Source organism: Micropterus salmoides, unplaced genomic scaffold, assembly GCF_014851395.1.
Source record: "Micropterus salmoides isolate LMB-PRFRI ecotype aquatic unplaced genomic scaffold, ASM1485139v1 Ms_hic_scaffold_10, whole genome shotgun sequence".
Lineage (NCBI taxonomy): Eukaryota > Metazoa > Chordata > Actinopteri > Centrarchiformes > Centrarchidae > Micropterus > Micropterus salmoides.
Window position 1 is genome coordinate 11,539,324 of NW_024040041.1, and position 15,627 is coordinate 11,554,950.

The 15,627-nt window shown below is 44.3% G+C and overlaps 1 protein-coding gene across 2 annotated transcripts in view; it reads right to left on the reverse strand.

Annotated features, from left to right (window-relative positions):
* prkcbb (protein kinase C, beta b) overlaps window positions 1–11,797 on the reverse strand; it is a 116,502-nt gene extending 104,705 nt beyond the window's left edge. The window contains exons 1-2 of one of the 2 annotated variants that reach the window (XM_038696249.1): window positions 11,360–11,797; window positions 9,742–9,773 (exon numbers count right to left, since the gene is read on the reverse strand). In XM_038696249.1, coding sequence (XP_038552177.1) covers window positions 9,742–9,773; window positions 11,360–11,538 — 211 coding nt within the window. In that variant the 5' untranslated portion in view covers window positions 11,539–11,797. The remainder of the gene's footprint in view (window positions 1–9,741; window positions 9,774–11,359) is intronic. The other variant, XM_038696240.1, reaches the window with a different exon arrangement.
* Between the last annotated feature and the right edge of the window lie 3,830 nt (window positions 11,798–15,627).

Here is a 15,627-nt window from a genome sequence, read left to right on the forward strand (position 1 = left end):
CGCACCAGATAGCCACCACTGATGGCTGATGAACAGAAAGAGCGAGAACTCCCGTTTTTAGGGTCGCTCTCACTCGCTTTTGTGTATATTGAACAAGGCAGACACACATATGCACAGTCTTTCCCGTTACACCCACACTCAAACATGTTCACACACTGACAGATACACACACACACACACTGTACAGCAGCTCTTTTACACCCTCCACATTGAACTGAGAAGAGGAAGCAGTTATGGGAGGAAACACACTGGGTGTTACTGTACTATGACAAAAAAAACTATTACTATAAACAAAGGCATGATAGAGTCTCAATTAACGTGCATGTTTAGCTAAAACACACTCTTAAACAAAAATCTGTGTGTCCAATATTGTGCATTTCTTCCCTGTCTACTGTATTATTTTATTTGTTTGTTGCATTTTGATTTAATTTAATTACCCTTGGTTGCACTGCAAAATGTTGCTCAAATTTTAAAAATCTATTTTGATTCTACTTCAATTGACCTGTAACTCCACATCTTGAATCCCTATTTTCAACTTGTGGCTCGTCTTGCATCGCATTTGCACTTATGCTGTCCACAATCAGCTACTGCTCTAATCTGGAGCTTCGTGTGCAGCAGCAGAACAAACTTCAAAATTAATTTAAACAAAACCTACACAGCAGCGTCTCCTCCACTATTAATAATCAGAGCGAGTCTTCCCACCTAAAACATATGATTCATATTATGTTGTTGTGTGCCATGAGCACAAGCTGTTTAGAGATGCAAGTTTGTTGTGTCTGAAAAGCAACAGGGGAATGTAGGAAAAATCAATACACTATAATGCTGCAATATTTTTGGCCCTATCAATAAGGCAACTGAGGCTCACTATCAGAGTTATACGCACTACAGTGGCATGGCATGAAAGACTGTACAATGGTATTACATAAAACAAACTCAACATGAAAATGCTGAAGATCAAGTCCATGACAACTGAACGAGGTCAGTGCTTCACTGACAATAATCAGGAGACAAACACAGAGAACTAACAGAATGCATCGATGACATTTTGAAAGGTTTTCCCTTCTACTTCTATGCTGGTATTTTAAGCCATGCAAGCGCCGTGGCTCTGTCTGACATGGCAATGCGTCTGCTGGTCAGTCGGTCGGTCCACCACTTAGGTCCAGGACAGGACTCTACAACTATTGCATGGATTGCCATGACATTTTGTAGATACATTCATGGTCCCCCATGATGAATCCTACTGGCTTTGGTGATCCCCTGACATTCCCTCTAGTGCCACCATGAGGTTGACATCTGTGTTTAATTGAAATGTCTCAACAACTTCCGTATGGATAACCATGTCAAATTTTGTACAGACATCCATGTCCCCCTCAGGATGAATTGTAATCACTTTATTCATCCCTTGACCTTTCCTCTTGAGCCATCATCAGTTCAATAGGTTTACGACCAAATACCTACAAAACGAATGACATTCCCATCAGCCTCAGCTGTTCTTTGTGTTGAGTACTACTGCTCACCATCTTAGTTTAGTATGATAACATGCTAAACTACGATTGTCAACATGGTAATCATTATACCTGCTTAACATCAGCATGCTAGCAAGGTCATTATGAGCATGTTAGCATGCTGTCATTTATCTCAAAGCACAGCTGTGCCTCAGAATGGCCACACGGAGCCACTAGCATGGCTGTAGACTTTTTATAACTAGAAGCTTCTAAAACATTAGTAACACCATGTGACCATAAAAATGGTACATTGAATAAATACCATTGTAATTCCACACAACTCAGGGCCTCACACTCCACAGGTTCAACAACAATACTCTTCATAAGTTCCCTGTTTCACAACTATGATGTGTTGCCCTTATCAACAAGTGAGCCTGATGGAGCAGATACAAGATACAGAGCTTGCCCTTCACTTGCAGAAAATGCTCTAATAAAAATGCTGTAGTTAGCTGGTCCAGAGCTGAGTTTTGTGGTGTGCACCAAAGCATTACTCCTATTAAATCATCTACAATGTAGAAATAGACAATCTAAGACTACTGATCTTGACTGCATGTTTTTACAGAACGTTTTCACATAGTTGTGAAACATAGCCTCATTACACTGAGGAACAATGACGGAGCCAGATGTCTGATACACACATGATAGTAGATGTCTGATTTAACAAGAAGATGATACTATGAAATCTTTTTGCCACAAGATGACACACAACTTTACTACAGATTACTCACAGGCACCAACCAAATTCACAACATACACAAGACCATGGGTAGCACAAAACATATATCAAACCTGTTATGTATGGGTAATTGTGTAAGTACTTGACTTATGATAGTGGAGATGGCAAATCATGAACTTTAAGCAGCTGAATGTTTCTGAATTGGATAGTTTGAATTGAAGTCTCCTTTAAAAAGTTTTGATTAAGGTGAAAGAAGACAGCAAAAAACGTATGGTAAATATCTGATGTAAAAGTTTGTTTGTCTTTTTACAGCACAAGTTGTATAACGAAACAGTTTGTAGTCCCTTCATGCTACACATGCAGAACTTAACAAATAGTTAAGTGTATACTAAAATATGGTTACATAAAATAAAATAAAATAAAACAATATATACTGTTATTTATATACATATACAGTATACATATACAAAGGCACATATACCCCCCGAACATTCTGTAGCGCATTTTTTGAATTTGTGTCTGAGGTGAATGTAAACCACAGCAACTAGATGATAATATGGTTTCATTTTCACATTAAAAAGTCTGACATTTCGGAAACAGAGTCCATCTTAACTGCGTTTGAGCACCAAGCACAATCGATGTAAAACACAGAGTCGGAGTCCTGTGCTGATAGCTCGCAACACGTACCACCCGCAGAGTGCTTGATCCGGGATGTTGATGGGGCAAGTCTCTGTAAAAATGTGGGCCCAACAGTCTCTGATTTCCCACTGCTTGGCCAACCTCAGTCCTATTTTATCCAGACCGGACCTTTAGTAGCAGCCTTACGTCAAAGCTGGGCCAACATGGCTCCTATCCCTGCTCTCTTTCCTCTCCTCTGAGCAATCACCGCACGCGCCATGGTACTGGGTGCTTTTGATTGGGCTGGGTGGATTGCTCTTTAATCCAAAAACCTCGACTTCCTTTTCCAATTACTATATTTCTGTCACAGGTAACACAGTTTCGGAAATAAAGCCAGAAGAACAGATGAAAAACAAAGCGTAGCGAAGTTTGAAGAAGCTGGCTACTGCTTCTACAAGCGCTCCCGGTATATCTAAATATACAATATGCATTTATCTCACAGATGATCATTATTTTAATATATTACACAGTATTAAAACCTTCTGCTTCTTAAACCGCATGCATTTCTGAGGGCTGCAGGTCTGAGAACCCCACAGTTTCACAGAACTGATCTCCGATCAATGCTTTCTGTTATCTCAATAAACACCTCAGCCGCTTTTTAATCCTTTCCTTTTTTCTGGCGTTTTTCAGTGTTCTCCCTTCACACCTACACACGCAGCCCTCCCTCCTCTTCCATCCCCCTCTCCACACCCCCATCCATCTATCCATCTATCCATCCATCCATCCCATTTGGTGGTGCTCTCAGTGGAACACTTGGGCTATTTATAAAAGCATCAAAGCCCACAGCTTCCAACACACAACCACTAGAGAGAAAGAGGGGGAGATAGAGAAAGAGGTGGAGGGAGAAGTGGGGAGATGGAGGAATGGTAAAAGGAGGAGAGGAGGGGAAGTAAGATGAACAAGAAGGGAGAAAGAGGAAAGGAGGAATATTGAAGCAGAAAAATTAAGCATTAGAAAAGGAAATAATGGGCAGAGATATGGAAATAAAGGTGGAAGAAAAGAGGACACAACAGAAAGATGGACAACAAGGTGAGAAGGTGAGAAAGAGAGACAGAAACAGAAAAGACAGGAGGGAGTGAGACAGAAAGGAGAGGGCGGTAGGTCAAAAGAAATCGGGGGAATAAAAAAGCACAGAGGAAGTGGAATATCCATTTTTGTTTTGTTTCAGGATTTCAATGATCCATCAACATCAGCTCTGTGTGTGTGTGTGTGTTTTTAAGCGTTTCATGCGTTCATGTGCATGAATACCCGTTTTGTTGTTGTGCATGCATTTGCGTGATCTGTGTCTGTGTGTGTGTGTGTGTGTGTGTGTGTGTGTGTGTGTGTGTGTGTGTGTGTGTGTGTGTGTGTGTGTGTGTGTGTGCATGTGTGTGTAGGAGGCAGGTTTTGGATCCGGAGACCTCCCACCCACACAGGTTGGAGTTGCAGAAGCACCTGAGCTGCGTTCGGCACCGCCAACAGACGCAGATATTTGCAAATGTTCACTAACTGATTTGAACCTGAACATGCTCATGAAAAGGCAGAAAACGTATTATGTGAATCCAGAGGAATTGTGGGCACCGTGCCCAACAGCAGCTTGACGGTTGCTGGTGAAAGCAAAACACACCCGATTAAACCCGAGCACAAAAGACGGCATCAGTCAAAGGGAAGCTTGAATAACGCTCTTGAATAGTGCTTTTTATAAATACATACATTTTTCCTTTTTCGAAGAGTGCTAATAGCTGCAGCAAACAACACCTTTATGGGCTTGTTTTAGGTGCAATCTACACTCCGTGCCTACACGATTTTATCATCTCCCTCTTCCTTTCTCTCTCGCCTCTTTTCAACCTCTTCTTCCCCGTTCATTATCTCCTCTGCCTGGCAGAAAGATCTCACCCACCACCTCTCTGCTCGAGTGTCATTCCAGCATACCTTTCTCATTCATTTTCAACCACCTGTGTTGTTTAATTTATTCTTTATTTTTTTAATATATGTAATTGTCCTCTGGCTGCAGCAACCTACCACTTGAGTTTTGTGCAGTTCCCTCGATCGAGAACATGATCCAAGTCTTTCAAATCAAACACAGAAAACGAACCGTAATTTGTCTTGATTGCATCAGCAACAGCACAATGTTACAGTGTGCATGTCTTCAATTTCTGCCCTAATTTATCCTTTCTCAATCTCTCCCTTCATCACTTCCTCTTTTATCAAGCCCAGCTCTCGCTATATTCCCTATATTTTCTTAATATATACTGTATGTTCTGTACACAGTTACATTACAAGACTAAGAGAAAACAGCTTATTTTGCTATTGCTCTCGAAGGACATGTAACATGTCTTTCATCCCTCTGTTTACCCCTGCAATTGCTATGAGCTACTTTAATTGGAACTTTCAAGGAAATCACGTGTAATCCTCCTCTCCTTCCTACGCCGTTCCCACTCACTGTCTCCCCCTTTTGTCTCTCCCTCTTCCTTCTATGAATTCCACCCCCACTAATTCTTGCTATCCTCCTTCGCCTCTCCCTCCGCCCCTTCTCATCTCTCATCTCCCATCTCGCCATCCTTCTTTTTTATGCATCTTAATTTATTTTACTCCATCTGATTTTCCACTTTCCCCTCCTTACACACACTTTGTGCCACTTAGTTCGCCCTCCGTCCCTCTCAAGTTCTCTAAAGGGATAATTTTTCCATTAAGTCTATGAGGGGACAGTGGAGGATGCGCAACACACTGAAACACAACGCATTATTAATACACTCATTTATGAATGTGTGCATAAAAACACACACACATAACCAACCATGTGGAAGCATTAGAGTACACACAGTCCTGCACAGACAGCCATTAAGGAAATAAGTGCTCACCAGCTCATTAAACGGAACATGAAACACGTGCACACACACATAAATCCCCAACACAAAGAAGTATGAAATATTCTCAAAACACTTCTTTAAAAACATTACATAATACAAACTGCTGTCACCCTTTTGAGTCCTACACTCTTTCGAGTGTATGGAAAACTAAACAGCAGAATCCCGCTGAGGCATTACAGTTTATTGTTTACAGCTACAACAACACTGAGGCAGTGAGCCGCTCTGACCAGCAATACTGTATACAGATACACAACATGCAAAGCCCTGGGCCCAGCCTCACTGCTTGCATTTGCAGTAACAGGCTGCGCAAACCAACATTGAAACAGCTGGGTTTGTCTTTCTTTTTATTCTTCATTCACGACATTCAATCACTTTTCCCACCAATGAAAAAGCAAAGATAAAAATAAAAGTGTGGAGTGGATGGAGAGGCAAGTAAATGTTTCAGAAAATGTTGTTCTGATCAATCAATATCTCAGTCTCAATTTTTAGCATCTAACCTCCAATTTCCAGGTTTCAGATGGGGCTGTTTAGACTCTGTAGTTTTGTCCTTCATAAAGTATTGTGGCTGTGGTCAGCTTTGTATTTGTGTAAGTTTATAGGTTTAATAGATGCTGGGCATACAGATGGACAGCAAAGTGGTGGATTATGCTGCAAGTGTATTTGGACACCTTTTTTCTACCATGAAAACTTAAACTGCTAACTGTACAGCATGTTTTCTTAACAGCAGATACTGATTGGTGTGTAATGGTAAGTTACAATAGTGCTGAAGGCAAATCGCCACATATGTTAGTTCAGGCAGGAAATGTACGTTGTGCGCATCACACAGCGGACTATGTCTACACCACATCCTTCTTGCTGCTTTCAGAAACGTGTTACAGGCTTCTGTTGTGGGTGCCGAGTTGTCCATCCAGCCTATCCAATGGCAGAGAGCAGGACCTGTATGTACATTTAGTATGTAAACTATTTTCCTTTCATACAAAAGCACTGTCTATCCACTTCATAGTGTTAAGAATATATCTATAAATATAGTGATGTAGCAGTGGCAAATCTAACTTCCTTATTTCACCCATGACATGGCAGAATAACGACCAAGAGGTACAATTGTCACAGTGTCAAATGCTACTAATGAAGCTTAGCTTTGTTGAGTCTACAAACATTTGCAGGTCAACCACAACTAATCAGGCCAACAATAGCAATAAAAAGCAGGTATATTAATGAACAATATTCATGTTTGGACATGAAAGTTTTGGCAAATCCTGCCTTTTTTAGATCAGCCCTGCACGTTTGGAAACACTGGCATTACAATCATTATGACTTTGACCATTAGGCTGGGACTGACAATATCTCAGCTACAGTACCTTTACAGTGAAGGCATTTAGATGGCATAATAAGTTAGTTGCTGTATAACAAGTGTAACAGACGCTAAAATAATTGTACTCTTCTGGACTACCAACACATAAAGCAACCAAAACTCAGTGGGTCAAAGATCAAAGCAACTATCAGGTTTGTGAGTGACAAGAAACATAAAGAGAGCCTGATCAGGGAAATATAACATTAGGAGCCAAGATCTAGTTCAGGCAGCGAGTTTACAAACAACCCATTACCACTATGTAAGGCAGTAATATCACTGCTCTGTCCGCTCAGATCTCAAACTACTCACAAGAAAAGGAGGAGCTGTAGAAAACACAGCCCGTCAGGTCTTATTGATCAATTTGACTTTTCACTGAAAGACATGCAGGCCATACACATTATTTCTGTCACATTGCTGTTTGGATTATTCTTATCTTTACTTTGATATAAATGCATCTAACCATACACTACAATATGCCATACTGCATGCACTCAATCCCCTACGAGGGAATGCACACCCAAACACTCAAATCACTCCACGTGTATGTGTGTGTGTGTGTGTGTGTGTGTGTGTGTGTGTGTGTGTGTGTGTGTGTGTGTCCTTGCAGAGGAATTCCCTTTCTCCCTGAGCTCTGGGGAAGCGATACCTTGCCCCAGACGGACAAATGGGTCGGAGAGCAACTCAGGACATACATAAACAAACACACACACACACCTGATTGAAGAAAGTAAGCGCAAACTCATCTGTGCGAGTGAGTGTTGAGTCACCCACTCATACACTCAAACACACATATGCACGTTATTTTGGGCTGGAGAAATTTAAATGTAATTTCTCCTTCCCTCTATCTCCTTTATCCATCCATCCATCTTCCAGCTCTGGTGTCAGGTGCCCCACCTACAACCACACCCTTTCTTCTCCAGAGGCAACATGTGATTCCTACAGATGTTTCCCCTAAAGAACACTGCTGACCCATTAAATATACACATGGGCTCATTATCAGCTAATCCACTGCTGTGTTGAACAGCACCTCTTCCATCCTACAGCATATAGACGGTTGTGTCTGAATATTTCACTGTTGCTAGGAGACGTGAAAATCCTTGAACACATCCAGTTGGCTGTTAATACAAGTGGAAAAAACACACAAATCAAGCAAATTGATACAAAAAAAAAACACAAAAGCCCAAAGCACCATGGCATTTTTGTCGGCTGGATATGTTTCTCTGATAACTCATGTCATTTCCTGTAGCGACTCCTACAAAGCTGATGCTGAATCTGTACAGAGTGGAGATGGTAGATGAATGACAGGGAGGGAGAAGAACGCTAAGAAAAGCAAAGTAGATCAAGTTTTCTTAATCAGTATTGCGTGTCAAAAGGCACCCTGTTTGTTTGACATGTAGACCTTTATTTTTGTGTAGATGAAACCAACGAGAACCACAAAATAAGATATGTCGCTACACTTTATTGATGCAGGAAGTGAACACAGCACCGCTGTTGATGAATAGATACAAATGAACAAACTTAAACTTCTAGCCCTCCAGGCAGTTCAATTTTGAGCTTCGTGGCAGAACGTTTCTGGCTCACTTTTCTATTAAAGTAGTAGTACACAATGCTCCTTTTTCAAATCAGACATCCTGACATGTCACAGTAGAGAAAGATGAAAAGATGAAAACAATGCAATTATTGATGGCTGAATTCTATTCAGGGTCCTGTTATTGTCGTGCTGGCTCATTGTGACACTGCCATGGCTTGAATAGAAAAAGCTATAAGGAACACCTGTGCTTTTCGTACTATGACAAGTCAAAATGTCTGCTGTGAAAAAACCCTATCTTATTCTACATTTTACATTTTACAATAACTAGGCAACAGTTTTGATATGGCTGGGAGTGTTTCATGTTGAGTCACATCCCTTGACATCCATGGTCACCTTCTTACTATCCATATCTAAATCTACACCTACAGTATCCTCCTCCACTTCCAGGCTTGCCTCTGTTGCAGTATGTGTTTTCCCACAGAGACTTTTTCTACGGATCTGATTTAATGGCTGCATTCATATGAAAAGTTAAATCCACAGCTACATTATCTAAACAACTTCAACTCATTATTTTTAAAGGAACAGTATATTTACATTTTTCTTGTATCCAACTCAAATATATTTTAATATGCAGGAAATCAGTTGTCAGTTCCATTATTTATTATTCTCCAGAGTATGAGCGCCATGATACTGTTCTTTGTTCCCATCAAATCTCAAGGAGTTGCAAGGCTGTTTTAAACTGATTTGCTTTGAATGAATAGCACACATGAGGAGGTTTACAGGCCTGTCAAGCTAGCTTTCAAAATGGTATTCATTAAAACACAAAAATAATAGAAAACTGAGGAAAACATGAATAAAGGCTGGGAAAGTTTAAATGAGTTACTAGAGAGGACATAGGAGAGGAAGAGAAAAGAAAAGACTACACAGATTAGGGACATGAAGTATGCGATTGGTCTTGTAATCTGAACCTCAAAAGCAGAGACGTGGAAAGAATTGAGAAATGAGAAAACTAAAAAGAGAAAGAGAGATAATTAAAGTGGAAAAAACAGAGAAACAGAAAACAACGAGAGGAAGCAGAGGCGACAAAGATAACCTCCAATCATTCAGTGTGTGTACGCGTGTGTGTGTATGTGAGCGTTTAATCCACCTACCTTGACACTGGAATCCCTGCTTGCCAAAACCCCTGCCGAGAGAACATACACAAAAAAAACAGGATGAACATCGTACAGGCACAGACGTGTGTACGCAACTACACTTCTCTCACACACACACACTCACGCGCACACAGAAAGAACTTGAAAAAGAAATTCGGAAAACCCTTTCACTTCGCCTGAAGATATTTGTGTAGAGGCAAATGTCAAATGCTGTCTGCCATTTGTGTGCAGCGCTAAAGCTTTCCATCCAAAAGAGCACAAATTGAACCACTGAAGTATAGCAGCAAGGACATTGTATTATTGTATGAACAGTACAGTACGTGTGCTGAGGTCAACTTAGGTCCACAGACACACGCACACTCACATGTTCTGTGAGGCAAGGCAAGGCTGCCCTGGGGCGAAAGGGTCAACCACACCCAGTCAATGGTATGGAGAATATGGGATGCCTGCAGGTGAAATTTTCATAGCGTGGCTACAAATAGATAATCTCTCGGGTGTGAAATCACTCAGTCCTCTCATTGTTTTTTTTCATTATGCTTATTGACCCATATAGAGAGCCAGATCGATATATAGAGATATATAGATAGATATATAGAAAGATAGATAATATAAATAGGTCAAGCAATTACACAGGGTGCACAGTGTTCCTCTATTTAGGGGTATTTACAACCAATGATACCATCCCATTTGATTCTCATGAACACACACACAATCTTCTAGGTCAAATCATTTAGCCATTCACAAATTAAAAAGCCCATCACAGGACTTAAATAATGGCCGTTTTGGGAATAGTGCACACCGCGGATAAAAATAAGCAGGACAATTAGGCCAACCTAGAGCCGGAAACTCATTTAATAACCCGAGCGCAGTCACTGTCTAGTAAACCCTGGTGGGCTGTATGGTGACATGTCTGCACAGGTTTTTGAGAGGAGAAATGAAGAGAGGAGGAGGAGGCGCAGGAGAAGGAAGGCTGAAGTTGTGCCAGAGTTTGACCCATGTGAAACACTTCTGTTTGCAGCCCAGGTTTTCCGGCTGGCTGCAATTCACTGCTTTTGGACATGTCTCATGTTTTTCTCAGCCTCTCTCAGCTCCTCTGCCTACTTAATACCATCAAACAATGGTCTGCAGCTCTTCCTTTTTTATTGGTGCGGCCCACATATCTCTCTGTCTTCCCTTCTGCCCTACCTTACACATATTACATCTACATGGCTGAAATCAATGTTTATTTTGATAATACTGTACCAGTGCAACCCTCCCACTTTCTTTATTCCTGCTGTGACTTAATGATGTAATACTATCAAGCATTAGAGTCTACAGCCATTTTGTCTATTTCTGATCAATAGGCCTCATCTCTTCCTCTCTACTTTTCAAATTTAAACTGTTATTAAATCCTGGGCTAAGATGAATTAAACTTCTCCCATTGTCTTCTCCCTTTTTTAGATTGCATCTCTTGGTGCACACTAATGCCTAAACTAATTAGTCTATTTTTTATTTCTACCATAGGTTTTTATATGTCTTTCCCTTATTCTATGACATCCCCAATAAAGGCATAAAACTAACTCAAGTAACTGCTCTCCTGTGAACCCCTCCTTCCATCCCTGTGTCCGCTCCTCACCAGATGAAGTCGGTGCAGTGGCTGCAGAAGGTGGGCTGCTTGAAGAAGCGCGCGATGAATTTGTGGTCCTTCACCTCGTGCACGTTCTTCTGGCGGAGGGCTCCCTGGCGCGCGAAGCCCCGCATGGGCTCGCGGGGTCCGTCCTCCCCGTCGCTGTTGGCCGCCGACGAGTCTGCCATTCTCCGACTAGGCTATCTGTACAACTGTCTTTAATTTAACTTTAACAAACCAACGCAAGTTACTGGTGTCTAAAAGCGTTTCTGGAACTGTAAAAGTCGTTCCTCGTGCGCAGTTCAGGGTAGAGGAGTTCGCTGTGGCGTTGCGACAAGCTGAGGGTTCGATAGTTTGTTTGGGTTTTTGTTATCTTGTCCTTCGGTTGAGTAGACGAGCTGCGCTGCGGTGCTCTCTCCCCGCTTCCTCCTTTTCTTCTGAGCGCTCAGAGAGCCGGTGAGTAGAGAGAGAGAGAGCGAGAGAGAGAGAGAGGGGATAGAGAGAGAGAGCTTTACTTCCTTACTTCTCCTTGACATTTAACACAAGTAGTATTTGGAAAGTCTGAACTGCACAAGGTCATTTATCTTTATGCTCTGACACTTCTAAAAGTGCAGTTTAATTAGTTATTTTAAATTTGACTCAAAATATAACATTGCATTGCAAAGCTGAATGAATACATTTGCCTATTACATTTTTAAACAGGATCTGTAAATATGAATTTATTTCTCATGTCATAAACCTTTTTTGGCAAAGGCAAAGAAAGGCCAAAACAAATTATTTTAATAATAATAATAATTATTGGTGTTATTACTATTGTTGTTGTTGTAAAAGTATTAGATCATTTGTTTTGGAGAACACCTGTGGCAATTTTTGTTTATGGAGTGAGTTTATATTGTCTTATTTAGAGTGGGCAATATGGATTAAATGTTCTACCACTATAGCCTTTAGATTTTATACTGCATATTGATAGGCTTAAAGTAAGAAAATGTTTGGATTGAATTACATGACAGATAATCCTGAAAATTAAATACCTCACAACAAATCAACTTTCTTCACATTACAGCCTCCTAGAAATTAAAAGATAGGTTCACTTTTTTTTCAAGCCTACCTTTAAACAATCTAACATTCCCATGTGCACAATGATATGGTTCTTGGTTGCTGTTATTGTTCCTGTTGTCCACACTGACCTCAAAGAAATCCCTTCTTAATGCAATTTCACATAGGTACAATGGTCAGCATTTTAAAGTTCAGGCAAAGCTACTATGAGGGTAGACAAATTAAGTGGTTATCAGAGTTCCAGTCTTTATAGTAGCCTATGAAATTCCCTCTTTGTGCTCTCATGGTGTTTTTCTTGCCGAGTGGCAACAGAGGGATGGTGACACAAAGAGAATTTTGTACAAAAAAAAGAGTTTAGCTTTGGAAGGTACCCAGTTGGTTTGTCTAACTCAGACTACTAAGGTGTCTCTTCAGCTGATGTTCAAAATTCCTTCACATATAAACCAAAAACAAAAAAATTTGTTTGTGTCTATGTGTGAGACTGTGTGTGTCTGTGTGCATGTGGGTGAATGTGTCTGTATGTGTGTGTGTACATGTGTGTGCGCATAAGCCTGTTAAAGAATGTAGTTGTTAGTGAGAGTGGCCACAGTTATTCCAGCAACAGGCAGGCAAGAACCCCAGTAGCCAATAGGGGTGGGAGAAAGAAAAAAAAAGAAAAAAATCAGTCAAAAAAACAAAGACTCCCAGATGCACCGTGATGCAAACGCAGAAGACCCCGACCCAAATGCCAGTTGACAACGTAATGCCGACGGAACGCAAGAAGCGTAACCCGTGGAAGAGCAGCGCCCGGGCCGACCTCGGCGCGCACACAACATAGACTAGTGCCCCCCCCCCCCCACCCAGCACCCCACCGCCGCGCAGCGAACAACCAAAACGCCCAAATGCCACGCAATCATCAACACCAATGCACAAGTGACGAGCCCAACGCGCACACTGTGCGAGCACGGCAACACTCAATGCCCAGCAGCCCCCCGCAAATCCCGTGTGCGAGGTCGGGCAAACGAGAGAGAGCAAGCGGAATAACACGACAGCGAAAGCCAGCAGAGAGAAACACCAGCAGCAAGTCCCAGCCATGCCCAGCATGCCCCCCCGGCCGCCGTGCAACACCAGCCAAACCAGCAACAAGGCAAAATCAACCAGCTCAGCTGCATGCCACCACCAACCCACCCACCCGTCAAGGGCCGAGAACTCCAGGCACAACATGGGTGCATCTGCTGACTCCCTAGGGCTGAGGGGCTGTTGCTGCTGTCACGGGGTGATTGCTGTCTCTTTTCTTTGGGGATGGTGGGGATGTGTGTGTGGGACGCTTCGCTGTTAGGGAGGGAAGAGCGCGGGGGTGGGGATCTTCTGGCCTGAACTGCCCTGAGTGACATTGCCTCCTGGGTGTGGGCGGACCTTTGGGTCTGGGCCGTTGGGCCATTATGTCCTTGGGCGGGGTCCTTGCTGCTCCGGACCTGCTCCCTTGTGTGTGTGTGTGTGTGGGGGGGGGTTGTGCCAGCTCCGATGGCCTGGTGGTGCTCGGAGTGCTCCTGATTGTGTGGGAGCGGTGAGGTGGGGGGGTGGCAGTGGGGCTGCCGGAGGGGCCCCGGCCAGGACGGGGGATTGTTGGACTTTGGGTTGGGCTTGCACTGACCTGCCTCGGGGGTGTGTGGGGGTCTGGGGCTCGGGGCTTTGGAGCCTCTGGGTCTGGGGTGGGTCTGCGCACTGGGGGGGCTGGGCCCCCCTGGACCTACCCTGGGGCTGGGCGGGGTTGTTGCTGACTCTGGGGTGCTCCCGGTGCAGCCCAGGGCTCTTGCTATAAGCCCTGGGCTGGAGGGACCTGGCTGATGGGGCCAGTCAGGAATCTGGTCCCAGTGAGGAGGACCATTCTAGCCTCCCTATGACCTCCTTCACCTTCCCCCCTTTGGTCATGTCTCACAACATACACCCTTAGGACTCTGGGGGGCGGGCAGGCTGCAGGGCATTTGGTGGGAGGGGCTGCTTTATTGCGGCCTCGCCCTTCTTCCTCCCACACTGGCCGCCCCTCAATTTTAATTACATATTAGACACAGAGGGCTTGGGGGGTAGGAGGGGCACCATGGGAGGCTCCACTACCTGACAGTTGTGGGGTGCCTGTGTCACAACTACCCTCCAATTTTAACTGCACCTTAGTTACCACACACCTTATCTTTACTCCACCATACAACACTTCACAATCCATGACATGCATCCAACACAAAACAATACATTTACAGAGGCAGACAGAGGGGTTGAAGGAGTGGGGGAGATTCTCATTGGCCTCGTGCCCTGCCCATGGAGCCCCGGGTGTCGGGGGTGCTGTGGGGTTGGTGACGGCCTTGCCTGATCTGGGGTGGGCTGGGGGGGTCGGGGCTCCCCTGGCATGGGGGCCCACTCTTGACCTAGGGATCTGGGGACTCGGGCTTGTGGCTTTTGCTCATTTCTGGGTGGGTGGTGTGCCCCTGGGCCTGGGGGCCCGTTGTCTCCTCTCCTCGCCTGGGCTCTCTTCGGCAGGGGTGGGGCTCCCGCTGCTTCCCCCGGCCAGCTCTCTCACAGTGGGGGCATTCGGGAGTCTCTGGGGCGCATGGCCGGTGTTGTCAGGGTAGGTTTTGTTGCTCCTCCTTGGGGGTGCTTGACTGGGGGTGCTGGGATGAGATCGGCCTTGGGGGCTGCTGGCACTGCCTGCACTCTGGGGAGGGATGCCTCTGGCTGGGCTGGGGGACCGTTGGCCTGGTTCTCCCGCGTTATCGCTCCCTGGCCGCAGGGAGCTTCCCGGCACGGCTTTCTGCTGTTCTTACTTGGGGCGGGGTACAGCTTCCCCCGGGACATGCGGTCTGGGGTCCTTTGCGCTTTGGGGGGTCGCGGGGTGCCCTGGCTTCTGGGGGTGGGGGTCTCTGCTCGGGTTGATCCGGTTGCGGTTTGGAGGGCTGCGGTGGGATTGTGGGACGATTGTTGATGCATCTTGATGCATTGTGCTTTTTCCCTGGGCAGGGTCTCTGAATGGCTGCTAGGCGTTTAGTTTGTGCATTGGAGTCCGGGGGAGGCATTTCCTCGTTGGCTGGGAGGGACCAGTTTGCGTCCCTGTTTTGCTTCGTTGGCCTCGGATCCATGCGTCCCCATTTCTCTGTCGGCCGGTTGTTGGACCCCTCTGGATACTGAGGCATATAGTTAGTTTTTGGGATGTGCAGTGTGGGTGCGGGGCAGGGCTGTGCTCCGGTTTGTTC